The sequence below is a fragment of the Notamacropus eugenii genome, chromosome 1, assembly GCF_028372415.1.
Source record: "Notamacropus eugenii isolate mMacEug1 chromosome 1, mMacEug1.pri_v2, whole genome shotgun sequence".
NCBI classification, from domain to species: Eukaryota; Metazoa; Chordata; class Mammalia; order Diprotodontia; family Macropodidae; genus Notamacropus; species Notamacropus eugenii.
The window spans coordinates 246,477,098-246,491,622 of NC_092872.1; the positions used below are offsets into that span (position 1 = coordinate 246,477,098).

The following is a 14,525-nucleotide window of genomic DNA, read 5'->3' on the forward strand; positions in this document are numbered from 1 at the left end:
ATTAAAATATGCTTTGATTTTTTATTTATTCAAGTTTTTCATTAATTCTAGTAGCATCTTGGCTTGACTTTCATAACCTGTCTTACCTACAGTCTTATCTATGTCAGAGCAGTGTAAAATTGGGGCAACATTCCTTTAAAAAAATTTTTTGACTTTGCCTTTGCAAGCATCAGCATTGAGAAAGAAAGACATTCGTGTATTGGTAGGAATCAATTGATTTCCAAACACCTAAAATTCTTGACAGAAATGCAACAAGAAAGAGGATTATGTTGCCTTCATCATATGAGTCATCATCTTGTTAAGAACAATTAAACATCTCTGGAGACTATAGGGAGCTAGAGAAAACTTCCAGAGAGCTGCGTCGCATGACACTCTCACCCTTTCACACACACACACACACACACACACACACACACACACACACACTTCAGTTTGAACCTTTACTTGAAAATCACTATAATACAATCAGGCATCTACATCAGAAAACTCTTAAGGGGTGAGAAGAGCTTAATATATGGTCTGATCTCAAAAGATGAAATGAAATGAAAAGAATACGTGTGGATTCAACACGCAGCGGTGTTCACAACCTAAGCCACAGAAGGTTGCTTTAGAATGCTCTCAGCTTTCATATTCTCAGTGCTTGAGTAGCCAAAACTCCCTTCACTTTGTCTTGGGAATGGGCCCCTGTTTTCTTTTTTTCTAATCAGCTTCTATCAGGCTCCAGGCAAGTTATTCAAATCCTTGGGTTTCCTTTGTGGAAGTTCAACCCATGAAGAGGAACATTTAGAAAGCACTTACTACAAGTCAAGCACTGTTCTAAGATAGATGAAAAAGCAAACAAGCCTTGACCTCTGGGAGACTACAATCTGGAAGACCAGAGACGAAGGGAAAGGAAGAAGGCTAGGCACTGAGGCCATAGCAAAGAAACAGAAAGAGGTAGCAGGGCAGTCGGTTCCCATACGGATGAAGCAAAGTCTCAGCTCTCAGGGTCAAGGTGGCAAGACAAGGGACCCAGCAATGGAGTCTCTTATAGTGAAAGCATAGATTCAGCTCCGGGGCTTTGATGCACATGGATAAAGGGTCAGAACTGTTCCACAATAAACATTCAGGTCCTCACCTGAGGTCAACAAGATGCTGTGTTTAAGTATGTCACTCTTGCATCAACCCATTCTCCTTTCCCTTCTCCACCACGCCTCTTCTGTTTCCAGTGCTAATCGGTGTGGGAGTTGAAACTTTACTCCAAGGACAGTTCAAAAGCCTGGCTTTCTATCTAATGTAAGTACAGTATTTTTTTTTTTGTCAGTGGTATTACTTTTTGTATGGAACTTTATATGTACAGCTGGCCTATAGTGGGAACCCAGAGATCCAAATGAAATAATATTTGTAAAGTGTTTAGCACAGTGCCTGGCACATAGTAGGCACTTAATAAATGTTTATTCCATATCCCCTCCCCCCACCCAATCAGGTCCCTACCTGCCTCATAAAGGAATATGACCTTGTCAAAGGATTTCAAGGGTCTTGACCTCTAGCCAATTCTTTTGGACAGAGATATATTCAAACCACCCCAGGAATGTAGACTTGGGTTTCTGACTCCTCCACTCTGAGCCTCAGTGTCCCCATCTGTAAAACTAAGGTCATAATTATTGTACTATCCAACTCATAGAGAAAGCATTTGGTAAATGAAAAAGTGCTGCAGAGATGTGTTATTGTTGATAATGATGATGATGATTTACTAGTTTGTCATTTTCCCCAAAGACATTCAGAGTTGTTCTCCTCCCTACCAGGACACTAGGTCCCTCCGGGATGCTTCATTGGGGAGTGATGCTGATACTGGGTTCTAGAATATTGTGCTATAGGACCATAAGCGTTGATGACTTCTACAAGGATGGAAAGGCTTCCAGTATGATTCCAGGAATCTCAGGGGCATGCGATAGAAAAAGCACTGCAGCTTTTGGGGTCAAAGTACTCCTGCATCTGCTCTTTACTTTCTGCATGGCCTCAAATTCCTCAACTGTAAAACTGTTAGACTAAAAAAGATTAGACAAGATGACTTTGAAAGTCCCTTCCAATTCTGATTGTATCGTCCTATGAATGGACCATGTCTGCTTTCAGCCCAGCTGACAGAAGACAACAGATGCTTATTCAAGTGCCAGGCACTATGCTAAACCCTTTACAAAATCCTCACAGTAACTTTGTGAGGCAGGTGATATTATCATCCCCATTTTGCAGCTGAGGAAATGGAGACAGACAGAGGTAAAGTAGCTTGCCCAGGGATCACAAAGCTATTGTGTCTGGGGTCAAATTTGAGCTCAGATCTTCCAGACTCCAGGCCCACAAAGGTCTTCCTGACTCTAGACCCAGCACTCCATCCACTGCACTACCTAGCTGCCTGAGGTGGAAGGGTTTAGTAGGATGGACAATTCATTGGACACCCTTGAAACCAAGAAAAAAAAAAGACCAAAAAAAGGAGAACTCTTTTATATATATATTCATGTATGTGTATATATGTATGTATATATATGTATACATACATATATACACATACATGCATATATACATATACATACACAAACACACATTCATGTAATTGTGGGTAGAATTCAGGTTCTATACTAGCCAGATTTGGGGAGAAAAGGCAGTCTACATTTACTAATAATTTGTTGCACAGTTGCTCAATTGTGTCCAACTCTTCATGACCCTGTGGACTATAGTACACTAATGCCATCGTAGAGTTTTCTTGGCAAAGATACTGGAAGAGCTTGCCATTTCCTTCTTCAGTGGTTTAAGGCAAACAGAAGTTAAGTGACTTGTCCAAGTCACACAGTTAGTATCTGAGGCTGGATTTGAATTCAGGTCTTCCTGAGTCCAAGTCCAGCGCTCTATCACCTGAGCCATCTAGCTTCCTCCTGACTCATAATGCATTAGGGTAAATTAGGTAAGCAAGGGCAAGGGCCATGTCTAATTTCTCTCCCTGTTAGTTGCAGAGCTTACTTGGCACAGTGGCTCTCAAATGGTGCCTGCCCTACAGGTTTCTGTTGAAAACTTGAATGAATGAAACCGCCACCCTGCGGGGGTTGGAGGTGGGGAGGAGACAATGTGTATAGATAATAAATTTATTGGGACACCAGAAATCAATTAAAAGAACAAGCCTCAAAAGTGAGGAAGGGGAGGGAAGGGGACCATGGGTGATGCTGCCTCTAACCAGTATCCATCTTTTAGGTTTGCGGGGACTGCGGTTGCCATCTGTGAAGGGTCCTACTTTGTGGCTAAGTTGCTTTCCCTCTGCTTCAGGTGAGTACTTTCTATTTTTCTCTGCTGACTGGGTATAAATGAGGAGACAAAGGAGTAGAGCAAAGCAAAACCATCTCCAACACACTTCTTGTACCAAGTGAACTGAGAACATTTTCCATTTCTGGAGATGACCCTGAAGCAGAGGAGAAGATAGACCTCCCTCTCTTCTTTGCAGTAGATGCAAGGTTTTGCATTCATGCATCTACTGACAGAATCAGAAGCATGCTTCAGTTTGACTGATCTGCTATTTCTTTTTCTTTTTTATTCTGTCACAAGAAATTGCACACTTGGTAGGAGAAGGGGGAGGGATACATTTGGAAACTAAGGTGCTAGAAGAATGTAAGCTACCCATTTAAAAAATGTCTTTTTTTTAAAGGAATTTTAGCCCTTAGGGTCAGAAGACCTAGTTTTATACATTAGATACCCCTATGTTACTCCTCAAGTCATTTAAATGTCTTTGAACCTCAGTTCCCTCTTTTGTAAATTGTAGCTAACAATGCTTGCACAACCTACCTCACCAGGTTATTGGGAGGATCAGATGACATCATATATATGAAAGGTTATTATAACCTGATATGCAAGTGGATGAGTGATTACTATTTTTATTAATCAGCAAGCATTTGTTAACCACTCATTCTGGGCCAGGCCTTATGTACGAGGTGCTTTGGAGACAAAGACAAAAATGAAATAGGTCCTGACCTCAAGGAGCTTATCTTCTATTCCATGGGAAACCACATGCTCATATGAATATATAGAATAAATACAAGGTAATTTCCGGGAAGGGAAGGATGAGCCCTAGTATTGGGGAGGATTAGAGCAAGGCTCATGTAGAAAGTGGCCCTTGAGCTGGGTCCTAAAGGAAATGGGGATTCAATGAACTGAAGAGGAGACAGGAGGCAGAAAACCTCTGTTCAGTGCTCTTCTCCATATCTCATAGTTCATAGATTAATGTTGGATGTATTTTAGAGATAAGAAAACTGAGGTTTGCAAGCGTGACTTTATAGAGGGCTTAAAGGGTAACGAACTCAGTACTCTTTGTTCTGCACACGTGTTAAGGGTAGCAGCTGCTATTCTACTTACTGAGACATCTCATCGAAGGCTGAAAAATATCTCAGTCCTGAGAACAATGGAGGAAAATGGGGCACAGACCCCAAGTCTCAGGCTCCATTGCATTCAGCCACTCAGACAGTTGTACAGGTCAAACAGGCCACTGGCCGTGTTTCACTCTCTGAAATCCATAGGGATGACTATGGTTTATCTAATACCATTCAGGGTCTCTTTGGGAAGAGTCTCCGATTTCTTTTCCCCAAATGAATCAGTGCTATCAGGCTAGGCTCTGCTATAAGACACCGATTATTCTGTTTTTCTCTAGAGAATGACAGGCTGAAAGGTGTACATCTGGCAAGTCAGAGACACCAGATAGCTTGGGAAAACTTGGATAGAGTGCCTATAGTCCTAGATTCATGGACAGTGATAGCTAGCTAGAAGGAATGTATAAGGATACCTAATCCAACCCTTTTATTTTATAAGTGAAGGCACATAAATTATGCTACCCAGCTCTTGACAGAAAAGTGATGGTTACAGGGTGCAGACTGAGAAATGTATTTTGGGGGACTGACCAATATAGTCATTTGTTTTGCTTAATGGGCCAAATTGTTTTATTTTGTTTTGTTTCTTCCAATGAGAAGAGAGAGAAAAAATAGAGTTTTTCATTGAAAAAAATAATGTTAAATTTTTAAAATGAAGGAGCAGGGGTCCAGAGATAGAAAGCAATTTACTCAAGAGCATAAAGAAAAAAGAAAAAAAAAACCAGGATAGCAGTCCAGTTCTCATGACAGCACAATACAGAGCTTCTTTCATTATCCATGCTACTTCCTGTTGGGTTACCAGCTCAGATTTTGCCAGTCTCTCTGGGTAACCAAGTATGTAGCAGGTGGAAAGGTTTGAGTTGCCCCTGGAGTTAGTATCACACCTTGCTCACAAAGCAGGTACCTAATAAATACTTTCTGGACTGTACTGGGCTGATTAAAATTAAACGAGTATTAAATGAGAGAGCTGGGATTGCAGCCTAAGTCTCTAGAGGTATTCTTCTGAGACAGTGTGGTGTGTTTGAGAGCCCAGCCCTATGGCTCATTAGCTTTTCTGACCTTGAACACATCAGCCTGCCTCCCTTTGTCTGCTTTCTCTGAAGCCTTCAGCTAAAGAGGGAAAAACAGCTTCTTCTCCATGAATGGATGGGGAACTGCTGACATTAACTGGCTTCTGAGTCCCAACTCCCCCCCACAAGCCAGACATGCAATGATGCCCAGAGTAGCTGGTCAAGGTGGGCCACACCAGCATCTACAAAGACCCAAAGTCATGTTAGACCACATCAGGCCATAGCTAGACATTGGGATTGTGAGATAGTGAGTTACATATGTCAGAAAGTTTTCAAAATGGATAATAGCTCTCATTATTATTGCTTGCAAAGCATTTTCCTCACAAATCTTCAGAGATTGTTTTTGAAAATGTAATTCTTCTCATTTTGTAAAACTAATAAACCAAGGCTCAGGGAGTGTTAGTAAGGAAGAGAAAGAAATAAGCCTTTAATAGGCATCTAGAATGTTCCAGGCATCATACTATTATTATCCTGATTTTATAGTGGAGGAAACTGAGGCAGACAGAGTTTAAGTGATTTATCAAGGGTCACACAGCTAGGAAGTGATTTAGAATCATAGACTGTTCAAGCTTTAAAAAAATCTTGTAGACCACCAGGTCAAATTCCTTCCTGTGTTCATTCAGTGAGTAAGTATCAAAGACTGGAACCCAGGCATTCCAGAATACAAGGTGGTAGTGTGGAAACTACTCCTAACTGGAGTCAGAGGAGTGGGTCATAGCTAATCTCTGATAGCTACTCCCAGTGTGACTGCACACAGATTCCTCTGCTTCCTAGGGCTCCAGTTTCCACATCTATAAAATGAATGCTGGACTACAAGACCTCTAAGGTCCTTGCCTTTGATTACTTGTCAGCGTTACTTAGAGGGAATTCCAACATGGGAAAAGAAGTTGGACAGATGACCTATAAGGTCTAGGAGAGGCCCAAAATTTTTGAGAAGTGGCTTCTTTGGAAGATGCTGTATTTTGATCATTGCAAAGAGCCCACACAGAATGGGGACTCCATTTGAGGGTACTTTGGAATGATTACTGTATCTGACAATGATTTCACCTCCATTGACCCCAGTTTCCTCGTTTGTAAATTGAAGGGACTGAACTCGATGATCTCCAAAGGCCTTTCCAGCTCCAATCCATGCTGCCATACTCTGAGTGACAGGGTTCATCTGAGCAGTGAAATAAGAAGGAAGGGGAAGAAAGAAAAGAAGGGCTCCTAAGGAAAAAATCAAAGATTCAATAGTACAAGAAAAACTTTAGGATTTTTGGTATGCCCCATTTCCCCACGCTGGCCCCAACTCCCACAGACCTTCTTCACCACGTTTACCTGTGTGATAGATGTAGGACTGTCTTCATCATTTAATAGATGGGAAAATGAGTCACAGAGAGAGAACCAGAATCCACCAGGGAAACTAGCTTGATTTCCTTTTATGGAGCAATTAAACCACACTGCCTCTTCAATACTGATCCATATCTGGGACAACTTCAGCCATGTTCCCTAGAGGGTTGACCATCATTACTGATGATTTCTTAGGTCTCCAAATGTATGTGTAAGGGGGGAAGGGACAATGGCCAGAAATGTAGATTTCTAAAAATGACAGTTATTTCCAGTTTCTCTGGACCCTCACGGTGTGGTCTATTTTTTTCTAGCCACTAGAGGTCACCCAACCCTGGTCTTAAATAAGATGCAAAGTATTAGATTCAGAGGGGAATATTCAGTCTAATGTTTCAAGCAACCGCACAAACACCAGGTGTCAGCAAGGAGAGGGTTTCTTCCCGAAGGTACCCGTGTGGTGTCTACTTCTCTGCCTCAGATTAATGTCTTTGTCTCTGTCTTCCTTTCTCTCTTCCCCTCTCCTCTTCTCTCCTTTCCTTCGTTTCCTTTCCCATTTCTCCCCTTGTCTTTCTTTCCCTCTCCTCCCATCTCCTCTCTTCTGTCCTCTTCTCTCCTCCCCTCTATGTTTTCCTCATCTCTGTCCCTCTCATCTCTTGTTACCCTTAAATGGACCTCTCTCCCTTTCTCCTTTTCCCTCCACTCTCCTCCCTCAATACCTTCTCTCCTCCTTCCACATTTGCTCTTCGCTCCATCAATCATGGCCATTCCCATCCCCAACTATTTTTTCTCAGGTGTCAACCAGAATCTCTGGCCTATGTCTTGTGGGAAAAGGCCTGCAAGCTGGGCTGCTTCCAGAAATTCCTGGGCTATGTGCTGCTTTCTGTCGCCTGCTTTCTGCACCCAGTGCTGGTCTGGCACGTGACCATCCCAGGTATGACCACTGGCAGGGATCACTGGCAGGGATCAATGGGGATATCACACACACAGCATAAAATAAAATGCTCTCAAAGTACAAATGACTGACCATCCCACACTCTCCAGCCACAATCCCTTGCCCTTACATGACTGCATGGTGGAGGTCTCTGGGGATGGAGAGAGAGCCAGTATGGCTCATCCTGACTAAATGGAGGATTCCGAGCAAAGACTCATCTTCCTTAATGGAGAAGCCCAGAGTCCTGTGGGACTCTAAAAATAGTATCTTAGCGGGCAAAAGTTTTACCTCAATATTGATCCTACCCTTCCACAGGGTTTAATTGTTTTAGTAATTACCAAAATTAAGTTAATCACTAGAATATATATATATTTTTGGAAGTCAGGAAAGAAAAATCAAAAGTCCCAACCACCACCACAATAACAAAAACAATTTCCATTTCCAAAGACTTTTAAAGTTACAAAGTGCTTAGTCATCAGTTCTTCTAGCCACTAATAACCCATGAGATTTTTTTTCATGTAGTCAGCTTGGAAAGTTCTCCATGCTAGGAACTCCAATTAGACTTTTAAAAAGTGAACAGAAATTTCTTAGGGCAGTAAAGTACAGACTTAGAACCAGGATAACTTCATCAATTTATAGATGAGGAAACTGAGGACTAGGGAGGTTAAATTATTTCCCTGAGGTCATATGGATATTGAGTATTAGAGACAAGATTTGAACGCAGGTCCTAAACTCTAAATGCGGTGTTCTTTCCACTATACCCATCAAGCAACAAACATTTATAAAACACCTGCTATGTGTCAGGTATTATGCTAAGCTTTGGCATTACAAAAAGAGGTGAAAGTCAGTCTCTGCCCTCAAGTTGCTAACAAACTAATTACTACTTGCTTCCTTTATCATATCTGAGTATAAAAGTCAGCTACTAAGCAAGGCTGGTCCATGCAGCAGAATGAGCCCAAACCAAATGTGTCTATGTATCTCCTCACCTCTAAGCCAAATAGCCTATAGGCATGCTATCACTCAGAGACATAATTCTAACATATGGAGAAGCAAGAAATTTAGCTTATTAATATAAATTCATTTTGAGGGATCTGAGAGAAAGACCTCAGATCCAAGAACACAAAGCCTATACATGGAGGCCAGAAGACTTCGAGGCTACTGGGAAATTGCTGTTGGGAAGGGGCTAACTAGGCATAGAGAGTGACAGACCTTGAATATATCCATTGGATGAAAAAGCTTATCATCATATAGTTTTCAATTTTACTAATTATTCTCATTGACTAGGTGCCAAGCTTGATTGCTTCTACCTGCTAGCATATAAATGGTGGCAACTCCCTGTGAAGGTCAGCACTCTGGGACCAAGCTCTACCTGCTAGACCCTGGTTACAGCTCTATCATTACTAATCGCCTTGGTGTAAAGGAATTAGGGGGTGAGTTTGAGTCCCAGCTCTGCTGCTTACCATCTGAGTGATATTCAGGGAGTCATTTAACTTCTCCAGGACTCAATTATCAGCAAAGTGGGGAAGCTGAAATAGACAGTCCCTATGGTGCCTTACATCTCCAACAGTTCTATGAGCCTAGAGTTCTAGTGAGTAAAGCTTGTGCTAGACTGATAAAGGTTAGCACCTTCTAAGCAATTTATGGTCATCAACATTAGCCTAGAGTAATGACAGCGCCAGTGATTTTCCTAGTGTCACATAGATACCATATGTCAGAGGTGGGATTTGAACCCAGGTCTTCCAAGTTCTGATAATACCCAGTGGGGCATTAGTACCTCCAAATGATGTTAATGAAAGCACTTTGTAAACCTTAAAAGTTCTCTGGAAATGGATGCTATTATTACAGTGGAAGTCAGCTCTCTATCCACTAAGCCACATTGCCTGAATGGTGAGGAAATGACTTTGTAAACCAAGGGTTTTTTAACTTTTTTTGTATCATGGACCCCTTTGGTATTCTGGTGAAATCAATGGGTTTCCTTCTTAGAACAATGTTTTTAAATTCAACAAATAAAGTATATAGGGTTACAAAGCAAACCAATTATACTCAAGCACAGTTCTCAGAATACATGATTTGAACTTCATGGACCCTAAGTTAAGAGCTCCTGCTTATTGTGAGCTTCTATGATGAATGACAATGGCGATGAGACCGTGCTTTGTACATAAGTTATTAAGATCCTTATACGTATCCAGTATTATTATTTTCAGTTCAGCATAAGGAGGGTTAAATCTTTCCCTTGCTGAGATTTGAATTACAAGGTACCCATACTATGGGAAAAGAATTTCAAATGAGGGCCCTTGGAAATGGCTATTAGGGGGGGCATGAACAAATTCCCCCTTTCCCCACCCCCCCAGAGACTTTGTGCTTGGAGGGACTTTGCTTTTCCATTGTGCCATTTCCAGAGTGGCTGAAGCTCACCGTCTTTTCCAGGGTCTATGCTCATCATCACTGGCCTGGCATACTTCCTCTTGAGTAAACGTAAGAAAAACAAAGGGAGCTGCATCCCAGAACGATACACAGACCCCTCTACTAGCACTGTGAGCACCACAGGATATGGGGAGACTGAGCAAACATACACCTTCCACAGCTCCTTCAGGGAAGGGCCAACCTCTCTCTTTGGTCACATGAAAAGCATTTTGAAGGGGAACAAGAAGTCTCTCCCAGCCAGGCCCCCAGACACACTGATGGAGCTGGTTCTAGAGCCAGCCGATTTGCTGCCTGGAAAGAAACAGGTGCACTTCGAAGAAAAGGTGGTCAAAATCATCCCCTCCATCACCGAGACCCTGGATGACAGGGACAGTGAACAGGAGGAAACCACCTCTGATACTGTGCCCATCATCCCCTCTCCAGAGGCTCCTCTCCTTATGTCTTCCCTCACATCTACAGGCTTGTTTTAAAGAGCATATATAGCTCCATTTCAATTTTTCATCACAGAGGTCCTGAAAAGGGGACCCATCCCCTAGGGATTCCCAAAGAATGTTCCATCTCATGTTACCACCCCTCTAAGAGTCTTTGAGTTCCAAAGACTCTCCAAGGAATTCATGAAGCCTAACAAGGATTTGAGTTTCAGAGAGTCCCCAAGAAACTCATGGAATCTCCAAGGAAGACCCTACAAAATGACCCAGCAACCCCTGATGTATGGTTAGTAAGACTCATTTCCTCTCATTTTATGGGTGAGCTGAAACCTCGGAACATAAACTAACTTGCTAAGTCTTCCCTAAATGGGTAGTCCACATTTCCAGTCAACAACAATGTTCTTTCTGTCTCCAAGAACTTTACACTATAGGTTTTTGGTTTTTCTTTTATTTTTCCAAGAAAAGCCCTTCACACCCATTTCACACAGAAGTGGATTAAACAGAATGACAGAATTCTGTCTGCAAAGGGATTGCTGAATTGGGGCCAGAGACTGAGTTGCCATTGAATTACCTTGCTGTATCACACCTATTTTTCTTTTCCTGCACACTGTACACAACCCTGTCTGTTACCTCATGTCTAGTTATCAAGACTATATCCAGTCCCTTACTCAAGAAACAGTCCAGCAGCTACAGTAGTTCTATATGGGTCATCTCAGATCATATGTCTCAGCTGTAGTTAAACCAGGGAATTCATGTGCCTTTTGAACTGAGCTCAAAAGACAAAGGAACTTGTTGAATTTCAGTCCATCAACAGTATTTATTAAGTGCCTCCTGTGAGTTTTGGTGCATAAGGAGTTTTAGTTATAAAGAAAGCACTGTAAAAGTTCACTTTTGAAAGTTGGCCACCACATGATGAATTTTTGTGACTTTGGTGGCCCACGGAGAGGAAAAACTTCACTAATTAGTTTTAAGTGGGAGGGGAAAAAAATCCGAATGAGGGAATGAGAATTTTGTAACAATTCTCAGGTAATTCCCACAACACCTATTCTGGGAATATTTTTCCAGTTTCCAAAGAGGTGTAGGAACCCTGGAATCTAAGAGGAACTGAAAGCATTGAGAATTCATCTTCTGTGATGTCATGACATAGAACAATAATTCTAAGCGTATTGCACAAGCAAGGTTCAACACAGAGATATTCTACAGAAGCTCTTTGCAGAGGAGACTCTTAGGGGATTGACCATTGGACATGAAGACTTCTCAGGTCTCTTCTGACTCTGGCCTTTGTTATTCTGTGACAGTCTCTTCATCCTCTAAGAGTCCTCTAACTTGCTTGCTAGCATGTATTGGATAAGAAGACAAACCTGGCATTAGCCAATATTCATAAGGAAATGAAAAATTATGTCTTTTGGGAGCTCACAACAGCCCAGGATTAATCCCACTGATTAACAAGAGAGGGTACCATCCCTGGAGTCAGGAGTTCAAATGTGGCCTCAAGCACTTACTAGCTGTGTGACCCTGGGCAAGTCACTTAACCCCATTGCTTCAATAACAAAACAAAAATACATACCGGTAAAAGTCTCTAAGAAGGTTTGCTTTAATAATAATTTGTAATTAACATTTCAATTGTATATAAATATAAATTCTAAGGTTCTAAAAGGCAGTCTATCTGCTTTTGATAAACAAAAACATCTTTCCCATAATTCTGTTTGCCCTATTAATTTGTACTTTTTTCAGAGGCTTAATAAACAGAAGTAAAGACCAGCTTAGTCTCTTTAGAAGAGAATGGAGAAGTAAAGAAAGGGAAGAGGAGCAGAGAAGGTAAAAGGAGAAAAGAAAGTGAACCATGTGGGATGGGATGAGGTAGACCAGTGGAGTGAGGGAGAACGCTCAGGGAAAGAAAGATTGGGCGTGAGTGTGAGAGGGACAGAGACCAGGCTGCCTGCTCCAATCTACCTTCCTTAGGTCTGTGGCCTACAGAAGGGTCATGAGCCCTTGCTCATTCTGGACCAACGCCATATCCCTGTCCCTTAGGACTGGAAAGAGTATTTGTCGAGGCCAGGGGTGGGGAACCTGTGACCTCAAGAAGCTCAAGTGTGGCCCTTTGACTGAATCCAAACTTCACAGAAACTGTTCGGGATCCAGAGCCCAGACATCTCATGACACCTTTGTTTCTAATTGGCAGTGTGGTCTTAGCAACCTCAGTTTCTTTATCTAAAAAGAAAGCGATAGATTAAGTGACTTTACAGGTCCCTTGCAGCTCTAAATTCTGTGATTCTCATAAATTTCACAGTAATCAAAAATCTAAATGAATCTAGTTGGTTTAATCTTAGAGGAAAACAGTGCAAATGCCCATGACAACTCCATTTTCCCTAATAATGAAGATCTATATAGTTAGAGAGGAAAAACAGACTAAAAGGCTGGTCACATTAATTGGAGAGAAGGGCGCTGAATTTCGAAGTGGGCTGCCCAACATGGATGGTTCTCAATGGGAGAGATCTCCAAAGAAGACCCTCCCAAGCAGAAGTAAAGTCAGGGAGGGAGTGGTCACAATGTCATTCCCTAGATGTGATAGAAGGAAGCATGCCTATTTCAAGTACTTAAAAGAGATTGGACAGAATAGTAGGTGGTAGGTCAATCTTAGTGCTGGAAGACCTAAATTCAAGTCAGTATTCCTCTGACAGGCAAACTGGCTGGAAGTTGCATACTAGAGAGAGTTTTTTTAACCAGCTATTCCCTATGATGAAGAAACCACAGGTCTATTATTATTCCTAGCCCTCAAAATCCAGATATTGCAGGCATGAAGCAGTTGAACTCAACTACATGTCAGTACTTCTGTATTGTTTTCACTGAACTTAGCCAAGGACTAGCTGTTATTTGTCCTTTGTTCTCCAAGAGGACCAATGACCTCGTGAAACTGGACTCAAAGGAGTTGAAAGGTTAAAAGTGAGGGGAAGGGGAGTTATTCTCAGTCTGTCATGCTAAGTTTTAATAAACACTTGAAAAACAATGGTTGTGGATACTTCTTTGAACTGGCATCTGTAATGGAAAAAAAATCAGTAACAAAACATATGGGAGATTGGCAAGTTCCACGATAGTGTGGCTTCCTGAACTGTGTCAACCAAGTGGTCATCAAAGATTTATCTAGCACCTTCATGGGGCAAAGCCTTAAAACACCTGCTTGAACACCTGGGATCTTGTCCATTTTAGCTGCGATGAACTCCCAAACATGGATCTTAGCTGCCAAATCAAAGAGGATGCAACTGTTTTCCAGAGTTAAGCCTATGAGTAATTTTGTGGGACAGAATCTTCTCGAACCTGGAAACAAAAGAGGTAAGTTAAAACAGTCATGACAGAAAAGGGAAGTATTTGCTGATAAGCTTAAGACACTCTGGCATGTTGTCATGCTCATTGGTATCCACAAAAGGTAGGTAGAGGAAGGCAGAAATAGAGTAGAGCAATTGGGACATGGGGGTGCTGGAATTTAGAGGGTGCCAGCAAAACTTCAATAAGATAGAAACAACTGAATTTTACATTAGTTGACAAAACTATTTAGTTAAAAACAGGAACCTGCCAAATGGATCCCAATTCCTTCCCAAAGAGGCTATAGCCTAGATGGCTTTACTAGATGGCCTTAGAGAGGACAAGACCTGAGTCCAAATCCTTCCTCAAGGACTTACTAGTTATGTGACCCTAGGCATGTCACCACCTCTCTCAGACTCAGTTTTCTCATCTGTAAAATAAGGATAATTACAGAACTTCATAGGATTGCAGTAAGGATCAAATTTGATAATACATGGAAGGCACTATGCAAACCTTAACATGCTATATGCTAGCTATTATTATTATATCTCCTAACCCCCAAGCCCAAATGCATTTGTTGATTTGCTGATATATATTCTGACTCCCTCCCTGGGGGTAAAAATGTCAAATTATGGCCTTGCAGATAAGGTACTGTTAAACCCACTTT

The 14,525-nt window shown here is 41.7% G+C and overlaps 1 protein-coding gene across 1 annotated transcript in view; it reads left to right on the forward strand.

Annotated features, from left to right (window-relative positions):
• Positions 1 to 13,565, forward strand: part of TMEM72 (transmembrane protein 72) — a 51,673-nt gene extending 38,108 nt beyond the window's left edge. Inside the window, exons 2-5 of the mRNA XM_072628429.1 lie at positions 1,209 to 1,275; positions 3,220 to 3,291; positions 7,567 to 7,706; positions 10,134 to 13,565. Of these exons, the coding sequence (XP_072484530.1) occupies positions 1,209 to 1,275; positions 3,220 to 3,291; positions 7,567 to 7,706; positions 10,134 to 10,600 (746 nt within the window). The 3' untranslated portion in view covers positions 10,601 to 13,565. The remainder of the gene's footprint in view (positions 1 to 1,208; positions 1,276 to 3,219; positions 3,292 to 7,566; positions 7,707 to 10,133) is intronic.
• Positions 13,566 to 14,525: the final 960 nt, after the last annotated feature.